Source organism: Schistocerca serialis, chromosome 8, assembly GCF_023864345.2.
Source record: "Schistocerca serialis cubense isolate TAMUIC-IGC-003099 chromosome 8, iqSchSeri2.2, whole genome shotgun sequence".
Lineage (NCBI taxonomy): Eukaryota > Metazoa > Arthropoda > Insecta > Orthoptera > Acrididae > Schistocerca > Schistocerca serialis.
The window spans coordinates 47,986,258-48,007,913 of NC_064645.1; the positions used below are offsets into that span (position 1 = coordinate 47,986,258).

Consider the following 21,656-nt stretch of genomic DNA (forward strand, 5'->3'; position numbering starts at 1 on the left):
AGCATGCACGTTTGAAAACAACAGGGACCCGAAAAACTCACAGGAATTAATAGGCAGAATCAAGGACATTTACATACAAGACCTGCATTCCAATAGATGAAGCAACCATCATCACACAGTGACTAAATCACCGTGGAAACACACCAGACACAGATATTTATGAAATAGCAACTATCTTAGGACCGACCTATTTACTTTGGGTTCTACAAAGAATTTCATTCCAACATGAACGACTGCCAATGGGACCCCCGGTGAGTGGCTTCTTAACTAACGTATTCATGACTAAATAGGAGGACAAGTTCTTCAGACACATTGTGAAAAAAGCAAATACAAATTTATATAGCAGCATCTTTTTGCTGAATCATAATACGCCTTACTGATGAACTGCACTCACACACAAACCAGCTGCACAGTGAAACAAGTCATGTACAGCCAAAAATCCACATCACATCAGAAACAAAAATAGGCAACATGTATAATTTTATGGATCTCAGCATGCAAAAATAAACAACATCCGTGACTTCACAATATTTAGGAAACTAATGACCACGAGCAGCACCAGTCACAATCTATCAAACCACCCAATGGTCACAAGTAAGCAAACGTCAGATCCATGCTCCACAGGTTAAACTAAACACCAATAAACAAACTGAATTACACACAGGAGGTAAATACAACAAAACGAATAGCAGTGGAATACAGTTTTCATACCAATACGATAGACAAAGTAAACCAACAAATACGTAAACGGAAAATGGATGAAGAGTACACATACACACAGCAACACACACCACGCAAAAGAACACAACACACAAACAATGAACATATGCAATATACAACAACGCAACACACACACACAAAACTAAATGGCAAATACTCACCTACAACAACAGTATTGTTCACAGAACAGGCAAAATATTAAAGAAAGGACTTTAAATAGAAGTAGAACAGATAACATAACTAAGAAAAAACTCAGAGCACAGGTAACAGCTACAGATAAATTCAGCAAATCAGGTATATATGAACCCTTAGGCAACACTTGTTAGTCAGGATACATAGGAAAACCATGCAGAAACGTTAAAACAACATATTCAGAACAGCTCAAAACCCTCATAGCACATTTGGAGACCTCATAATGTCCCAAAACCACAACCCAGCTGCAACAGAAAGATTAAAAAACACTAAAATCCAGCCACAATGTATGCTATTAACTAACAATATAAGGAAACCTCTAGATACTGAGGGCAACAGGAGAAGGAAATCAGGTTATAAATGAATACACTATATTCTGCATACACACTATTTATCACATTAAAGGAACTTTACAGGAAAGACAGCAGCTTAAATACACACACACACACACACACACACACACACACACAAGGGCGTGATAGTAAGTAGCCAAACTTCAAATCCGGTGCCAAAAACATTTCACAGACTTGAATATAGAAAACCCTCTGATGATGGAGCACATGTGCTGAAAGACGTTTGGGTCACATGAAAAACCAGCGGTTTGCATAACAGGCGGACGTTGTATGAAATAATTTTATCTGCAAAAACCGTAATTCAAGAGCAGCAACTCCACAATCTTGAGATGCTGTTACTGCTTTCTATAATGTATTCCTAACCTGGTTCGATGACGCTGTCCCTTCCTTTGGATGGAGTGGCTACAGGATTTCATTACCATCTCGCTATTTCCACCTCATTTTTTGAACTTACATTTAACACACTGGAGTATACAGTGCATCCCAATAGTCCATATTGATGAATTGTATATTTCTAAAAGCCTTATACACCAGCTTCCTGTTTCTTCGTATGATTTCCGTATTTATACATGACAACTTCTAAGATCATACGTATTTGGAATGCTGGGGACATGGAAGTTGACATTTTGTTTCATTATTAAGTTTCCCTCAATTTTACTGTTTTGCTTTGGATTTCATAGTCGCAGATATTATACATTCACTGGCTTCCGATACATTAGAATCACTTAAAACACCGCGAAGAAGGGCAATTGTTGTGGTAACTACACTAACAAAAAAAATTTAATTTCGTTTGTGATGATACTTAAAAACTCTCTCCAATATTTATGAAATGAAGGAAATAATAATAAATTACCAGAATGAGATTTTCACTCTGCAGCGGAGTGTGCGCTGATATGAAACTTCCTGGCAGATTAAAACAGTGTGCCCGACCGAAACTCGAACTCGGGACCTTTGCCTTTTGCGGGCAAGTGCTCTACCAACTGTGCTACCGAAGCACGACTCACGGCCGGTACTCACAGCTTTATATCAGCGCGCACTCCGCTGCAGAGTGAAAATCTCATTCTGTAAACATCCCCCAGGCTGTGGCTAAGCCATGTCTCCGTAATATCCTTTCTTTCAGGAGTGCTAGTTCTGCATGGTTCGCAGGAGAGCTTCTGTAAAGTTTGGAATGTAGGAGACGAGATACTGGCAGAAGTAAAGATGTGAGTAACGGGCGTGAGTCGTGCTTCGGTAGCTCAGATGGTAGAGCACTTGCACGCGAAAGGCAAAGGTCTCGAGTTCGAGTCCCGGTCGGGCACACAGTTTTAATCTGCCAGGAAGTTTAATAATAAATTAACCACCTCCGCAACCGTATCTAGGACTACATCATTGTATTCACAGTTGGGAGTATGGATGAAGATCAGCCGTATAATGGATTGACGACAAGGAAAATTTTTGCTGGAGCGAAACTCGAACCAGCATTTCCCACTTAACGCGAGCGGTTGCCTCACCATTAGGCTTATTACACTACGTGAGGACATCTCATGGCCAGACCCAAACTTCCATATGGCGTCAAACACGTGTCTAATACTTGCATTCGTACGTCTATTATGTATATTCCTGTACGGGGGAGATATTTCAATAGAAGGTCGCTTGTCCGGCTTTGATATTGCACTGCCTGTGTTGCTCAGAAATACGATGCAAAGTTCCTTCGGACATACATGCACCTCACTGTATAGGAATATACACTATGTGATCAAAAGTATCCGACGGTCCCAAAACATACGTTTTTCATGTTGTGCCATCTACTGCCATGTACTTCATATTAGCGACTTCAGTAGTCACTAGAGCAGAATGGGGCGCTCTGCGGGACTCACAGACTTCGAACGTGGTCAGGTCATTGGGTGTCTCTTGTGTCATACGTCAGTACGCGAGATTTCCACACTCCTAAACACCCCTAGGTGCACTGTATCCGATGTGATAGTGAAGCGAAAAGGTGAAGGGACACGTACAGCACACAAAAGCGTACAGGCCGACCTCATCTGTTGACAGACAGACAGACCGCCGACAGTTGAAGAGGCTCGTAATTTGTAATAGGCGGACATCTATCCAGACCATTACACAGGAATTTCAAACTGCATCAGGATCCACTGTAAGTACTATGATAGTTAAGCGGGAGGTGAGAAAAATTGGATTTCATGGTCGAGCGGCTACTCATAAGCCACACATGACGCCGGTAAATGACAAACAACGCCTCGCTTGGTGTAAGGAGGGTAAACATTGAACGATTGAACAGTGGAAAACCGGCCGCTGTGGCCGAGAGGTTCTAGGCGCTTCAGTCCGGAACCGCGCTGCTGCTACGGTCGCAGGTTCGAATCCTGCTTCTGACACGGATGTGTGTGATGTCCTTACGTTAGTTAGGTTTAAGTAGTTCTAAGTCTAGGGGACTGATGACCTCAGATGTTAAGTCCCATAGTTCTTAGGGCCATTTGAACCATTTGAACAGTGGAAAAACGCTGTGTGGAGTGACGAATCACGGTAGACAATGTGGCGATCTGGTGACAGTGTGGGTATAGCAAAAGCCCGGTGAACGTCATCCGCCAGCGTGTGTAGTGCCAACAGTAAAATTCGGCGGCGGTGGTGTTATGGTGCGGTCGTGTTTTTCAAATGGCTTCAAATCGCTCTGAGCACTATGGGACTTAACTACTGAGGTCATCAGTCCCCTAGAACTTAGAACTACTTAAACCTAACTAACCTAAGGACATCACACACATCCATGCCCGAGGCAGGATTCGAACCTGCGACCATAGCGGTCGCGCGGTTCCAGACTCTAGCGCCTAGAAGCGCTCGGCCACACCGGCCGGCGTGTTTTTCATGGAGGGGCTTGTACCCCTTGTTGTTTTGCGTGGTACTATCACAGCACATGTTTTAAGCACCTTCTTGCTTTCCACTGTTGAAGAGCAATTCGGCAATGGCGATTGCATCTTTCAACACGACCGAGCACCTGTTCATAATGCATGGCCTGTGGCGGAAGGATTACACGACAGTAACATCCCTTTACGGACTTGCCTGCACAGAGTCCTGAATCCTGTAGAACACCTTTGGGATGTTTTTGAACTCCGACTTCGTGCCAGGTCTCACCGACTGACAACGATACCTCTCCTCAATGCAGCACTCTGTGAAGGATGGCCTGCCATTCCCCAAGAAACCTTCCAGCACCAGATTGAACGTATGCCGTCGAGAGCGGAAGCTGCCATCAAGGCTAAGGGTGGGCCAACACCATATTGAATGCCAGCACTACCGATAGAGGGCGCCACGAACTGCTAAGTCATCTTCAGGTAGGTGTCTGTATACCTTTTATCACATAGTGTACGTAATGGATGTACGAGTGCAGGTAGCAGACTCATGATTGATGACTTACGGAAGTTTGGTTCTGGCTGAGAGTCGTGCTCGGGTAGCCTAATGGTGAGGCGACCGCTCGCGATAACCGTGAAATCTCGGTTCGAGCCCGGCCCGGCACAAATAATAAGTGTAGCCATTCCAGTCTACAGCTGACTGTTCTCCATGTTCGTAACTGCCAATACATTTCATGTATTTTATAACGACTGTAGTCGCCGCAGTGCCAGCTCTTTTGGACATGCAAGCGCGTCCCAAGGAACTTCGCACTGTATTTCTGAACAATACAGGCACTGCACTATCGTGACTACAGGAGCTGTAGTTCCGGTTTTGATATCGCCTTAAACAATTATATCTTTCCTACCTCCCTTTCATTGCCTGTTTATAAGAAATACGACAAGATCCAAGCGATCCATGTTACTCTGAATTTCTTCTCGAATTATACTTAACCAAATTTATGTTAAAGATTTTAACACAAACGAGCCTCAGGATAACGAGAGAAAGAACAGGGTGCACAAAACACTTGGAAACGTATTATATTATTATATTTAAGGACAAAAGTAGAAAGAAAAGCAAGTTCATATACGGTACAATGAGATAGGGTGTATGTGCGAATAGATGTCTATTCAGAAATTGGAGAAATTGCTGATTAGTTGACGAGCATGCAGAATAGCTTCGGAACAGTTTATCATCCTCTTCTATGGGACAGCGTGCTGGCTATTTAGTGAACGGTAATTTGAATTCTTAGACGTAATTACTGTATACTCGCGTCTGTTTTTTCATTCACATTATAGGTATTACGTTACTGACAGTCTATTCAGGTACCTGATATCTGACTTTATACCGCAGAGATTGGCCTTGTGAATTCCATGGAGGAAGCCATGTGACACGCAACTGCCTGCCTGACGGCGAGGGCGCTGCCTTCGCTGCTCTCACCCTCCCTGGGCCTGAAACAGAACAATTATTTCAAGTCAGTCCATCAGTAAGAAAGACAAGGATCACGAAACAATAAAAGGAAAAGGGGAAAGACTGAAAAATAACGACTCAGTGGTGGTGAAGGTTTACGTGAGGAGAAAAAGCAGCCTGTGAGGTCCTAAGAGATAACGAAGACAGTTTGCAAAAGATTCATTATGAACACGTCACAGATTATAGTGGCAATATATACAATTATACATCACCCAAAAGTGCCAGAGATGTAAAAACTACAAAATTAGATGAATCAATAAAGTTTCGCAAGTATTTTTCGTTTGTTATACTGCTCGATATCTGTCACAGCTGCACATTTACCATTCAGTTTTTGTACGTCCATCCCTTTGACAGGCGGTCTCTGAACCGAGGTCGTTTCCTATAGTGAGAAAATAAAACGCCTACAGCCGTCCTTATGATTTTATTTATTCTCTTGCAACCAGTTTCGGCGCCTCAGTGCGCCATTTTCAAGGTGCAGTTGGTGCGGAAGGGGCTGACACGATCCCTACATATACCTCAACGGTGGCCAGCACAACTGGTTAAGCAGACTATCTGAAAACTTGGGTGTCAGCACTCTAGGACGGCTGTACGCGTTTTATTCTCTCACAATTCATCGTTCAAGCTATGTATTGTCTACGAGGTTTTTGCTGTGATCACGACTACGGTACATTCAATAACTGCAGGAAAAAGAATAAGACTTCAATCAGAAACACACACACACACACACACACACACACACACACACACACACAAGTACACTTACACACACATGTTCTATGTAAGACGTTAAATACAAATATTTTTCCACGTAGATGATAAAATTAAAGAGTGTAACACCAATTTCAAGCCACAACCTAAATTCCGCTGTTCGCTCACCTTGATAAATATACAAAAGTAGCAATTATAAATAAAATAGTGTTGGCTGCAATGATGATTTAGAATATCGTTGATGCACTATGGTGGATAGTCAAGATATGAACAAATGAGTGATTTACACAAGTTTATACATAATGGGTGTAAAAGTGGAAGTAGTTTTGGAACAAGCGTAAAGCACACTCCGTTTAAGAACATGTAATTTGGAAACAAGTGTGTAGGCTTAAGTATTGTGTTCTATAGTATTGTATTGAACCGGGCACCTAGAAACGACGGGGAGGCTTCGCCCCCGCCGTAGCCCTCAGTGGTTCACAAACCCACAACAGGCTACAGCAGTCCACTCACCCCACCGCCGTCCCACAGCGAACCCAGGGTTACTGACCGGTTGCCCCCGGAAAGTCTCACATCAGACGAGTGTAACCCCAAATGTTTGCGTGGTAGAGTAATTACGGTGCACGCGTACATGGGGACAGGGTTTGCGCAGCAATCGCCGACATAGTGTAACTGAGGCGGAATAAGGGGAACCAGACCGCATTCGCCGAGGCAGATGGAAAACCGCCTGAAAAACCATCCACAGACTGGTCAGCACACCGGACCTCGACTCTAATCCGCAGGGCGGATTCGTACCGGGACCGTCACTTCTTCCCGCCCGGAAAGCAGTGCGTTGGACCAAACGGCTAACATGGTGGGTCGTACACTTAAGTAACTTTCTGAATGGGTTTGCTCCATCACGAGAGACACGTTTTCGTATGAGGTGACAGCAGGTAACAGTTTACTATTTACCTTTCAGCTGTAATAGTGCATACTTTTACTGTCAGAGCAGTTATTTCTTTATTCGGTGTACTTTTGGTTCATTGCATAGCTGTGGAGGGGTCAAGATTCTTAGCCGTTTAAAGAACGTTTGCACCAGTCACTACAGCGTGCGCTTTTCAGTATTGCAGTAGTTCTTGTTTGTTTTTAGAATGTTGTTACGCCCAGACCAACATTCTCCTGTGAATGGTGCCATACCACAGTAGAGAATGCACGTTGCTTTTCAAATACTTACAATTGGCAAACCACTCTGACACCTGTAGAGTGACAACGTTTGCTTTGTCAGAAAGGTCCTCTTCTTTACTTTGTTCAATCCATATTCTGTGCCAGACAGAAATAGTTTTGGCTATGTATTCCCCACGTGTGAAGGTAGGTACTTATTTATGTATGTATGAAAAAGTGGAATTAAAAATGATCCCTGTCGAATATTATGAATTAGTATACATGGTTACGGCAAATAAGGCTGTACTTCATGTGTGATTTTACGTTTTCGCGTCATAGGAAAAACCTGAATAGCTCTCGAGTATGCAGCCGGCTGGCGTCATCTAAAAGCCGCGACATTTCGGCATCCCGACCTCTTGCCATCTTCAGGCGTTTCTGATGATTGAGTGACATCTGCTGCGTGCCGCCCTTATACTGCAGAGTCGGAGAAGAGTACGCACTTAAGCACTTAACCGCTGATATCTAGTAGATGACAAGGTTAAAACAAACTTTTCTTATACAAATTATAGCTGGTTTATGCTTATCCATTACGGATATTTTAGAACCGCGACTGTTCATTGAATGTAAATAAGTTATATAAAACTGCAATCAGTGACTTTTTTGAATAACTATGTTTTATTCCATGAACCGGTTTTCGAACCTTTTCAGGTTCATCTTCAGATGGTTTCTGGACGTTAGATCATTATTTATAGCACAATGCTGGGTGCCGGCTCTATGACAAAAAGATGGAACACGCTTTAATGTATCGCCATTACTTTTGATTATCTGTCGATATGGATGGAAATTTAGTTTATTTATTTACTATGACAGTTAACTTAGCAAGAGAAATAAGTCAACAGTTCATTTGAAGGTTTGTTATTAATTTAAAAATTTAAATTTAAATATAGATGTCCTAGTTGTACAAGCAGCTGTATCTCATTTGCAAATACAATAACTCTGTATTATTGATTCCTGGGCACTCATGTTAATGCCAATCATGATTAAAATATTTGCAATAACTGCATGTATTATACGTTAATATACAAATAGAAATAAGGCGTCAGATCGCCTGAAGTTAGTTCTTGTAGCAATTTATTTATGTATTTTATTTTGTGCTCTCCCGTTATCGCAGGTCTGATTGAAATATGTGCCCTTATATCGACTTTAGTACAGATAAAAAAGAACAAATTACATCTCTGTGCAAAGAAGGGCTCTACCATATCTTTTTATCAAGATCTTTGTTACTAGCAACAGTTGAATGGTCAGCGTGACAGATTGTCAATCCTCTGGGCCCGGGTTCGATTCCCGGCTGGGTCGGGGAATTTTCACCGCCCAGAGACTGGGTGTTGTGCTGTCCTCATCGGCATCATCCTTTAATCCTCATCGACTGCAGGTCGCCGAAGTGGCGTCAAATCGAAAGACCGGCACCCGGCGAACGGACTGCCCGACGGGGGGCCCCTAGCCATACGATTAAATAAAAACAAGCAACAGTTGTAAAGCGCATGCTGGATGCTGGCAAAGTCTCGCTGTCAGACTGTAGATTAATATAGTTTGTGTGAAGTGTGTGTAGTGATATAACAACTGGACATCAAAATTGAGACAGACAGGACACTAACGGAAAAAGCCGCCCATACTGTCGCAGTAGGTAAAAAACTTAATTTACATCCATTTCGACAGATAAGTAATAGTCATGTCGATACATTAAAGCGTGTTCCATCTTCCTGTCATAGAACCAGCACCCCTCATTATGCTAGAAATAATTATGTAACTTCCATAAACCATCTGAAAATAACCTGCAAAGGTTCGAAAACCGGTTCATGGAATAAAACATTATTATTCGAAAAAGTGACTGGTTGCAGTTTTATATAACCTATCTCACTATATTGCTGGTTTATTTGAGGACAATCAGTAACAGCTTCCTAAATTTTAACACAAACCGTAAACGTCACAGCTCCTTCGTGCTCTCAGCGGCATTTTCTGGCAAGTGTACGCGACATGTCAGAGAGTGTACACTAACATAAATCAGAAGAAAATTCACCATGTCCTTCCTTCATAACCTGTGCATTCTTCATGCCACCATTGGGAGAAATCATCACATTTAATCCAGTCTCCCTTAACGGGCTCCTTGTAGATTTCAAAATACCCTGGACACTTCAAAACATTAGATCCCTCCATGGATTTGGACCTGGTGGTTCCCGAAATGTGTGCCGCGGTTAAGTCGAGATCAGCCGTACAGATCCTGGTATTTTGACTCTTCTTGGTTTTGTCTGGTTTAACTTGTTTGTCCAAGAATGCATTTTTTTAACATTTTCTTCTTTGTTGAGGGTCGATCATATTTTGGCAGTGGATAAATACTGGATAGGCCTACAGCTCTGTGAACTTCATTTCTGTCTCGTTCGCGGTTTTCTTCCTGGCGACTGCACAGACAAAACATCTGTCACTGAGGAGCAGCATTTGTCCATGGGCTTCTGTTGAACTCCTTTTCATTCTTCAATTGTTGGAAATTCGGCTCTCTCAGTGACTTGTGCGGGACCAAAGTCTTCTGCTGTGACGATATCGGGACTGAACGGGAATACTCCAGTTCACTCGGGGGATTTCTCAGCTGTTCGGACTGCGGCTACTCGAGAAAGTGCAGCTCGAAACAAAACACTCGTATCCGTCTGCCTAACGGGCCTTCCTGGATTAGTAACCGATAAAAACGGACAGGGAGGGAGGAGCAGTTGAGAGTACGCCCGTCGCCTCCCCCGCTGTCTCGCGGCGTGCTCTTACCTGTTGAGCCACACAGTTCAAAAAAATATCACAAATGGCGGTCACTGCTTGGTCCCGCTGTTTGTCGTGCTGTGGTTTGTTCCCTCACAGAACGGCGATTCTTTTGGCAAATAATTATGTTCTCTTGTGTGTGCTTATACAGGGTGATTCACGAAGATATGCAAATATTTTAATATGTTATTCTACAAGTGAAACTTAAAAAAAAGTTCATGTAAACGTAGATCCGCAAATGTGTAGTTACGGAGTTACGGCTAATAAAAGATTTTGTCTGAAATTTAGCAGCTTCGCTAATATGAAGCCATCACAAAACTGCACGAGGTTAAAGTAAAGAACGATATCCATTTATTTTGTTGTTGTCTGATGATTCTAATAAAACATGTCCGAACGTATATCTGCAGTAGTTTTACATAACATCCAGAGAAGCAAAGATTATTATACAAGTAAATTTGCTAATTTCGATTAAGAATGTAGAAACGTTTATGTCACTGTTGGCAATCGTTAGTGAGTTGTTTCAGTCGTTTCCTAACCTTGAAACGAGTTAGTTTTCTGTATTGTTCAGCGAAAGAACATAATAACAATATTATGCAACTGTTGTAGTTTGTAGATTATTTATGAAATAGGGATGCCTTTCCAATCTACGACAGAGGAATACGCTGATAAAATGTTTATTTATTGTAAATGTGATGGTAATACTACGGCTGCAGTTAACGAATATCGTGTACGTTATCCAACTCGGAGGATTCCGAATGGACGAACCATTAGTGGAGTATTTCGAATGTTACGGGAGACAGGTTCTTTACCTAGCTTTCACAATCAGTACCAGTGCTCGATACGAGAAGCCGATGATGAGGGCATTATGGATGCTGTTCAACATAGCCCGGGTACCAGTACACGACGTATCTCTCAACGATTGGCATTTCACAATCTAAGGTGTGGCGTACACTGAAGTACAATAAACTGACCGGCAGTAACACAAACACATTTTAGTTACTGTTGAGGCACAGTTTACTCTAGATGCTATAACCAGTTTACATAACGAGCACGTATGGTCTGAAGCAAACCCACATGCAACTGTGCAACGCAATTACCAGCAGCGATTTGCCTCTCTGGATCTTCCGGAAAACTACTGCAAATATGCGTCTCGCACATGTTTTGTTAGATTCACCAGATCAATAACAACAAAATAAATGGAAATCGTTCTTCACATTAACCTCGTACTGAGACGTGTGTGGCTCGTGTTCCCACCGTCATGTATTTCACACCCTGTTTTTAACGTACTTCCTTGTCGTTACGTTAATTTAAATTACTTCTGTCACTGAGTTGCTGCTTTGCCTGACCATCAGCGGCGTTAGCAGCGCGTATCGATATATCCCCTCTCGTAGTATCTTTGCTCGACTACTATTACTTCCCGGTCGTTGTCTGTCGTAAGCGAGTTCGGATAGCGAGTTCGGGTCTGCCAGTCAGTTGGGACGCGTCTGGAGGGCAGTCTGGACCTGCCAGTCAGGGAGTTGTAATGCGGCACTAGTGCGGTCGGGTTGGAGCAGCAGTGAGGTCTGCGTCGACGTGGCTCGCCCGACCATTGCCGCCACGCACCACTTGAGCCGGGCCACGGTCTTGGTGGATCGTCGGTCGGTCGTCCTACCGGACGACGTGTTTTGGTTCGCCGATCGTTCATGAGTCGGCTGTGTTTGTGTGTGTGCATCGACTCCCGATTTGTCTTCGTGCGTGCTTAGTTACTGTGGGGTATCGTTCAGGTCTTCGTGTAAGTGTTTGTCAGGTTGTGTGTGTGGTTGGCGTTATTTCCACTGATGACTATTTTAGATGTTGTCGGCATTCTGATGGAGTCGGTCGGTTGCTGGGGACCAGGGAAGTTATCTCCGCGCGGTGCAGTCGGCTGGGTCCGCTGGCGGTCCCTGTGCAGAGTCGGAGCATGGGTGGAGCTGTCCGATCACTACGAGCTTCGTGGTTCACCGACCCAGAACGTCAAAGGTGAGTAGTGGTTTCAACTACCCAAGCCACGTCCATTCATGTTGTGGTGGTTCGTTTAGGTGGTTCACTGTTGGGGAGATTTTCCTGTGAGCAACACTGAGTGTTTCTATTGCTGAAATTTAGCCGCCATGCAGTGCAACTAACTATACTGGTTGACGACAATTCAAGTGCACCAGCGGAATTTTCTGCCTTGTGGCCGTTAGTGTTCCAGTTACCTGCCCTGGCCACTAACCTAATTTCAGGCAGCGTCCTTTCCTCACCTGTTGTCGCTGTCCAACATGGTGTGTAGTTTTGACAGCTAATGCACATTTCATTGTGCATAATCACCTTTGTAACTTTTGGTGTTTGAGTTCTCATGTACCGATTGGTGGCAAGCAAGTCGTTTTGTCGGTCGGTCCGTGGCTGTCCCCTGGTTGGGTTCCGACGGATCAAGTGTAGTTTGGCTCACTACCTCCTGCCTCACCTAACTGAACGGGGGCTGACAGACCTTCCTGGAGGCTTCTGAGTGTCGCTTTCTTTATTGTCCTTCTCACCGGTGTTTGTCTGTTTATAATCTACCATAGCCAATGATTTAAAGAAATTCTTGTTTTTATTGGATTTTATGCATTTTTGAATTTTAGAAAATCAATTGTGGGCCTTCAGCCACTTAAATCCTTATTCTAAATTAAAAAAAAAAAAAAAAAACAAAAAAATAACACTGCAGCCTTCTGCCTTTGAAAGGTTATGGTAATTTATTTTAAATCTTGAAAATGTTATTGTGGACCTTCGGCTGTTTGTATTGCATCTTGTCTATGTTTGTCTATTCACCCTTTCCTTGAGGCTCTCAGCCTCGCTGCGTATATGTATATGTTAATTATATTATTTGCAATTTCAACTGCATGTTTTTTTTTACCACTTGAGATTTATCTTGTTGCTTTAAGATTTTTTGTCTGGAGGCCTTCAGCCGTGAAATAGTTGCCTTTTTGAAACTCGTAGTTCTAAAGTTTTTGGTTTAAAAAAGTTATTAAATTACAATAAATTACAATTTTGAGTGAACCTGACCGACACCTTAATTGGCCCTTTCCACAATCCTAATCACGTGTTGTGCCATGCAGGTTTAGCGGGCGTTTCACGTATAGTCTTGCGTTGGCTTCATGTAAGCGAAGTTGCTAAATTTCAGGCAAAATCTTTTATTAGCTGCAACTCCATACCTAAACATTTGCAAACCTATGTTTAGATCAGCTTTTTTATTTAGTTTTACTTGTAGAATAGCATATTAAAATATCTGCGTATCTTAGTTAATCACCACGTGTAGCGCTTTCTGCTTAGGATATGCAACTTAAAGATTACATAATCTGAAACAACTTATATTTACCTGCTACAACCAATAAATCTGGTGTATTACATGTGATGGCGTCAATATAGAACCAACAACGCAATGTAGTATTGCCAATACAGACAAAATGTCACTGCGAACCCTTAGCAGACGCGTACTTTTATCCGAACTTGCCCTATCCTCTTCTCTCTCTCTCTCTCTCTCTCTCTCTCTCTCTCTCTCTACCCCCGTCCCCAGTGCCCGTGCAGGGCCTTCAGCTGCGTGGCTGCAGTGCCTGCGGCCCCTCCTCGAGTGTCGCGACAGGAGCGGACCCCCACGTAGGCCGCCGCTGTGCTCTGGCCGTGCTCAAGGCCGGCTCCAGAAACACGCTTCCTTTCTTACTAGTCCGTCATGTCTGTGTTGAAACGCGGACAGGACCGAATCACACCATCTTTTTCGAAGGTCGTTCAACACACCAGGACTGCGGCCGCCTAGAGGATCGCCAGCAGAGTTGGTCAGGGAGAGGATCTGGCACACTCGACGCAGACTCGAGCGATCCGAGAAGATTCTGAAACAGTCGTCCTCCCTCCAGACAGAGGGAACCGTACAGTCCTGCTACCGAGTCACCTTTACAGGCAAAAGCTGTGCGACCCACGATAGGACGACATACACGCGAGGACGGAAGGCGAACCTACCGGCCGACTAAAGAGGAGGACCGTCGATCTTCTCCAGCACACATTCCCAGGCAACAAGACGCTGAAGAAACTACGCCCACTAGCAGCTACGCCGCCTAGAGTTTAGTTCACAAGCAAGAAATGTCTCCTCGTACAGTTGTTAGCAACACTGGAGCACCGACACACGAATTAGCAAAACACCCAACTGCGATCCTCAGCCCCACTGACGGCAGATGCCAGCACCACAGATGAAATTCGGGCCATTTCAGTGTCTCTCGACTGGGCCAAGAGTACTTCACTGTGAGTATCGATGTATCTCTTTTCACAAGGGTGTACACAAATAATCCTATTTATACTTTATTTAACATGTTTTACTGCCACTGGCTGACAGTGATGCGGTGCTGGAGACGGTGGGTGGAGCTCCTTCTATTTCGGCGCTGTAAATCAAACGTCGCGCAGCAGAGGTTACACGCGGCCCCTAGAGTGGCGAGCGCTCACCGCCAGCTCCAGCAGACTCCCGTCGGTGCAGCTGTCTTCCTTTTGCGTAACTGTTAACGTGCTATGCTCATTTTTGTGTTGGTAGTTTACGTCCCTCTGCGTACATTCACGTAACGCCCTTCACAGAGTAGGCCGTATGATGATGACCAGAACAGTCGTCGAAACCGGTCACCACTAAATAAGTACACACCTTTATGCAGTTTGGACTGCCCTGTTTTACACACATCAAAAAAGTTTTGCATCACCTCGGCTCTGAGAGTTCCGGAACCTGTACAGAAAATTGGAATAGAGATCAACATAAACATCATTTCCACCCTTTTCATTGCTCATGAAAACCGCACATTGCATATTGTACCACCATACAGCGAGACCTTCAGAGGTGCTGGTCCAGATTGCTGTAACCACCGGTACCTGTAATACACAACAGCACGTCCTCTTCCATTGATGCATGCCTGTATTCGTCGTGGCACACTATCCACAAGGTCCAGATTCTTCCACTCCTTAACGGCAATTCGGTGTACATCCCTGAGAATGGTTTGTGGGCTACGTCGTCCATAAACAGCCTTTTCAATCCATCTCAGGCATGTTTGATAGGGTTCATGTCTGGACAAAATGCTTGCCACTCTAGTCGAGCGATGTCGTTATCCTGAAGGACGTCATTCACAAGATGTGGATGATGGGGGCGGGAATTGTCGTCCATGAAGACGAATGCCTCGGCAGTATGCTGCTGATATGGTTGCACTATTGGTCGGAGGATGGCATTCACATATCCTACAGCCGTTACGCCGTCTTCCACGACCATCGGCGGCGTACGTCGGCCCCACATAATGCCACAACAAAAAAGCAGGTAACCTCCAACTTCTTGCACTTGCTGGGCACTGTGTCTAAGGCGTTCAGCCTGAGCGAGTTGCCTCCAAACACGTCTCCAACGACTGTCTGGTTGTAGGCATATGCGACACTCATCGGTGAAGAGAACGTGATGCCAATAATGAGCGGTCAATTTGGCATGTTGTTGGGCCCATCCATAACGCGCTGCATGGTGTCGTGGTTGCAAAGATGGATCTCGTCATGGACGTCGAGAGTGAAATTGCCCATCATACAGCCTGTTGTGCACAGTTTGAGTCGTAACAGGACGTCCTGTGGCTGCACAAAAAACATTATTCAACATGGTGGCGTTGCTGTCAGGGTTCCTCCGAGCTACAATCCGTAGGTAGCCGTCATCCACTGCAGTAATAGCCCTTGGGCGGCATGAGCGAGGCATGTCATCGACAGTTCCTGTCTCTCTGTATCCCCTCCATGTCCTAACAACATCGCTTTGGTTCACTCGGAGACGCCTGGACACTTCCTTGTTGGCACAAAGTAGCAATGCGGACGCGATCAAACCGCGGTATTGACTGTCTAGGCATGGTTGAATTTTAGACAACACTAACCGTGCACCTTCTTCCTGGTGGAATGACTGGAACTGATCGGCTGTCGGACCCCCTCCGTCTAATAGGCGCTGCTCACGCATGGTTGTTTATATCTTTGGGTGGGTTTAGTGACATGTCTGAACAGTCAAAGAGACTGCGCCTGTGATACAATAACCACAGCCAACGTCTATCTTCACGAGTTCTGGGAACCGGTGTGATGAAAAACCCCAGGTAGGTGTTAGAAGGGATAATGCTACAGGACTACAGAATACAGGAGAATAACGTAACTTAATGAGATAATGGAATCCAAAAGTAATTTAAGATGTGACACAACAGAGATAAGCATGTATGCTTTATCGTGACTTGGGGGAGTATATAAATATAAAAAATTAAATAGTTATTGTAATGTACTAATTGTAGTACAAGGGGCATGCGAGTGAAGAAAAAGTCAGATGAAGACGATAGTATATACAGTGAAACAGGTGAAATGTTTATGAGGAAAACAGGTAGAGCATAAATAGTTTAAGATTGGAGATCTTGGAGGATGAGGATCTAAAGGAAGTACTGAAGGGGCCGGTCAGAGTGGCCGAGCGGTTCTAGGCGCTACAGTCTGGAGCCGCGCGACCGCTACGGTCGCAGGTTCGAATCCTGCCTCGGGCATGGATGTTTGTGATGTCATTAGGTTAGTTAGGTTTAAGTAGTTCTAAGTTCTAGGGGACTGATGACCTCAGAAGTTAAGCCTCATAGTGCTCAGAGCCAAGTACTGAAGAAAACTCAAGACTGATTATTTGTTTCTAAGAGAGGTGAGGAAGAGGATGGAGATGATGGGTGTCAGTTGGTATGCGAAGATAGTAAAGAGGGTAATGTGGTGGGAAAAGTGGAAGAATTAGACATGGGGCTCAGAAGTACAGGGAGTAGTCAGATTCGGTGAATTATTTTAGTTGCCAGTAGTTGACAGATTAGCTAAATAGCACGCGAAAAATTGCGAAAAATAATCCCATAAATATGTGTAATCTCCAGGGATATAGGAGGTTTCCAAAGGTGTAACAATGTTTATGGCTTGTTGGAAGATGCTGGATTAAAAGTCTAAGATGGAAAAGTAGAATATTACATAAGAAATATGTTTGTGCAAAGTGGGGAAACACAGCAGTTACTGGATAGCAGAAGCAATCTGAGTGTGGTAGCAGAAAATTTTTAGATGGTCTCTCTGACACTAAATCTATGGTCATTATGCCTGTATCTGATATAAATAATAGTAACCATAGAAATTGTGAAGAAATCTGTGTGATACGAACAATGTTACCAATCAGACTAAATGGTCCCTGAATGACATTTTTACTCTGCAGCGGAATGTGCCCTGATACGAAAATTCCTGGCTGATTAAAACTGTATGCCGGACCGAGACTTGAACTCGGGACCTTTGCCTTTCGCGGGAATGCACTCTGCCGACTTAGCTACCAAAGTACCCCTTCCCAAAGCTTTATTTCCGTCAGTACCTCGTCTCCTACCATCCAAACTTCACAGAAGCTATCCTGCACATCTTGCAGAACTAGCACTCAGTCGATAGAGCACTTGCCCGCTAAAGACCAAGGTTCCGAGTTCGGGTCTCGGTCCGAGACACAGTTTCAATCTGCCAGAAAGTTTCGTATCAGTGCACTCCACTGCAGAGTGAAAATTTCATTCTGGGAACATCCCCCAGGCTGTGGCTAAGCCCAATGTTTTATGAAAATACATGTGAATTAAGTGGACATATATAAGAAGCAGCAAGTAAGTAGCATATGTTTCTTGAAAATGATTTCAGCAATATGTCGGAAGTTGGCATATGTAATGTAGATAGTGAAGCTATTTGATGCAACAGATAACGTTTTGAGTAAAGGAAATAGCAGGCTAGGAAGGAAGTACGTTGTTGCAGTAATAGCGGAAAAATATTACCCTTGACTTAGGGGATTCCAGGAGAAAGTAGATAGTCAATTAAAGCTTTTAATCTACTGACATGAGCTCTATGGGTCAGAGTGAGAAAGAGAAAGAAGACTGAAAAGATTAGCAAATGATATTTGTGTAATGTATGTATAATTCATCTCTGCCTTAACTGAAAAATTACGAACTTGAAGATGCCTGAGAGGCAACGCTTTTTATCCAAAATTTTTGTGATTGTGTTTAAAGTTAAGGAAAGAAACAGGTAACGAATGGTAACTATGTTCTGCTTTTTTTATATGAACGTACGATTTTCTTGGATTCAGTTTTTCTGCAAATACGTATGAAAAGTCAATGTAAATATTAGGAAGAAGTAAATAAGGCTAAAACTGCATTCATTAGCAACCTGATATCTGTAACAACTGTTTGTATTCTCACTTTGAGAATAACTATTTTTTGAGAGCCTATTGGGGAACTACAGTAAATAATATTCTCTGTTGAATCACTTTCCTTGAAGATAAACAGTCATAATTTTCAATTGTAAAATTTTGAGAATGAAATTTTAGGGGAAAATATATACTCATATTTGCTTTATAGGTTGTATCATTGGATTATGCCTACTCTGCAGGAGCACACATTACATTCAAGTTTCTGATAGGGATTTCACGCTCCCTACGAGACGACAGGTGTCGCTGGTGATGTGGACGTTTTTCTTATGCCGGCCACGTGACTGGAAGTAGCACAAGCTGTATACTGGCGGTTGCGGCTGTACTCGTTTGTGTCCTGAAGAGTCAGTGGGATTCCTGGGCCAGGCGACGAATACGGTCATGAACGCCCTCCAGAGCCACTGCTACGCTGCCATTGCTGTCTGTGCCAGTCTTCGCACCTTGGAACCTCTGACGTGGCCTTTGCAGACGCCAAATTTAGTAATATTTCATCCAGAATCGAAACTCACGCTCTCCCTTATGGTCACATCAAGTCTAGCCTTTTGGACTATTTTGTTTTTCATGTAAATGTATTGGTGGCTCGCCCTAAATTCTTTTGCTGTCACAAGCTGCCACAATAACCTGCCTTCAGTGCCTGTCACGTGACTGACATTTTCGGTGTTGCAACCAACAGTGTAAACCATCTTACTGTAGACACCTTGATCACTGGCATAATTCATGTTCATGTCTCCAGTGAAGTCCTCTGCATGGACCTCCACGAGCTAAAGGACCTGTAGTTGGAAACTTGCCTCCCTATTATCAGTGCGTTCGATCAGTGTCTTAGCTATACAAGCTGCTCTGCAGGACTTTTGCAATGTGTGCGGAACCCATGGGCTGCGCCAACCATTGTATGCGCCACCCTCTGTCCAAGGCAAGCACCTGTCCCTGGACGAACGCACAGGATGGAGGCGTACTCTTTGTGATCCAGTGCTGCCCACAGCAACTTTCTTCCTTTAGCCAATGTTTCTTAGCCATCAAGGGCACCAGTGTCCTTCCTGTCACTTAACTGCTCCCCCTGCAGGGAGTCCGCCCAGCATGACAACGTTTAGCAGGTATCACTAAGGATGTCAGTGGAATTTGCCCATCAGACACAGAGGGACATGAGGACGCAAACAGCTTTCCTGGTGTCGTAAGCACACTGAACATCGCTTCACAGGAGATTTGCTTCCATCACGGTGAACATCAACTACTTACCTATCTGGCTGCAGATCGCAACTGGGGCCTTGGCAACATAATTGATTGTAACTCGTACTGCCAGCGGAGTCACATCCCCCCTGTAGCTCTTTTTCAACCCCTCTGTTGATTTGCAGTAACGATCTCATCAAGGTTTGCGGCTGTTTTATGGCAAAGGCGCGATACTGTTTTACCTTTCTTTGCGCAAAAATTCTGGGGTATGGATGCACCAGGCGCTCTCATCCCCTTAGGCAAGGGTTTCTCTCACGTGCTGAACCTTCACTTCTGTTATTCCATCGCCCATCTGAAAACTATCTTATCAAACTTCAAGTTACTCTCCTCTGACAACGACTTAGGAGTCAGTTACTTTGAGACACATATTGCCCTTCTGTTTGCCAACCCAAAACTGCCTAAGGGTGGGATTGTTCCATTAACATGCTGTAACAGTCTTGAACATGAGTTACAGAGGCTCCAGGATAAAGGCATTCTCTCCAAAGTACTCAACACCCAGTAGGCCTCCCCCAATCCGTCACTGCCAATCCCACGAGGGCCTTGCATATCTGTGGCTATTTCAAGTCCACTATCTATGTCCTGTTGGTTATCGATGCTTATCTTATTCTCAGGCTGAGGGAGATCCCAATCCACCCCTGGTGGCAGAATGTTTGCTAATATCGACTTCAGTGATGCTTAGCTCCAGCTTCTTCTGGATGCAGAATCCCAACATTTTTCGATTATCAACATCCCTTTCAGTCCCTACCATTGCAATAGCCAATCTTTTGGTTATGCCAGTGTAAATGCAATTTTTCATTGTTCGTGGAGCACCTGACCCAGCTGCTCCTGCACATGGTGAATTGAGTGGACACCATTTTGGTGACCAGCAAAGATTCTGGGGCATGGATGCACCAGGCCTTCTCATCCTCTTAGGCATGGGTCTCTCTCACGTGATGAACCTTAAACCCTCACTTTCGTTGTTCCATCACCCATCTGAAAACTTTCTTATCAAACTTCAGTTTGCTCTCCTCTGATAATGGCTTAGGAGTCAGTTGCTTTGAGACACATGTTCCACTTCTGTTTGCAAACCCAAAATTGCCTAAGGGCGGGACTGTTCCATTAACAACTCTCAGAACCTGGCAGACTTCGTCTGAGCACTTTTCACAGTTCTTCATCGAGCTAACCTCAAGTGCAATAAGGGTAAGGGTTGTTTCTCCTTTTCCCAGGGTGGATATTTAGGCAATGTTTTCAGCGCCTAGGGCATTTGGCCTACCCCACAGTAAGTGGAGGCAACGTAACATCTTCCTACCCCCACCAACGCCACCCAGCTAAATCGGTGTTGGAGCAACTCAACTACTATCATAAGTTTATTCTGCACAGTCCGACCATAACCAAACCTTTGCATCACCTCCTCCACAAAAACGTTCGCTGAAACTGAACCCCAGAGTGTGAAATCGCGTTTCTTGACCTGAAATTGGCCTTCCTCCACCTTACCTGTTTGACAGGATGTGACCTTGCCAAACCTCTCGACCTGACAGTGAATGCCACAGTTATTATCGTAAAATTATTCTGCACATTGTGGTTATAGCCAAACCCTTGTTATCTACTCCTCCAATAAAATATCTGCTGGAATTGAACCCTGGAATTTGGGGCTACATTTTGGGATCTGAAATGGACCCTCTTCTGGCCTACATCTCTTACGGAGTTTTACCCCGCCAAAGCAGGTGGAGAGGTTTGCCAGTGTCACATGCTGTCAAATAGGTAAGGCGGAAAAGGCCCATTTCAGGACGAGAACCGCCAGGCACTGGATGCCTCTGACTATGGAATGGGGGTTGTTTCATTCTATGTCCTCAACAGGATGAACATCCCATTGGCTTTGTATCAAAGACTGTGTCTGTGACATAATGCATTGATAGTAAAGTTGAATAAGAATCTTTGGCGATTATACCTGGTCTCAGAAAATCCATGAC

At 44.1% G+C, this 21,656-nt stretch overlaps 1 protein-coding gene across 2 annotated transcripts in view; it reads right to left on the reverse strand.

The window, feature by feature from the left end:
- The window catches only part of LOC126416700 (phosphatidylinositol phosphatase PTPRQ-like), a 179,519-nt gene that overhangs the window by 134,325 nt on the left and 23,538 nt on the right, over positions 1-21,656 (reverse strand). For both annotated transcript variants that reach the window (XM_050084508.1, XM_050084507.1), the window contains exon 4: positions 5,466-5,587. In XM_050084508.1, coding sequence (XP_049940465.1) covers positions 5,466-5,587 — 122 coding nt within the window. The remainder of the gene's footprint in view (positions 1-5,465; positions 5,588-21,656) is intronic.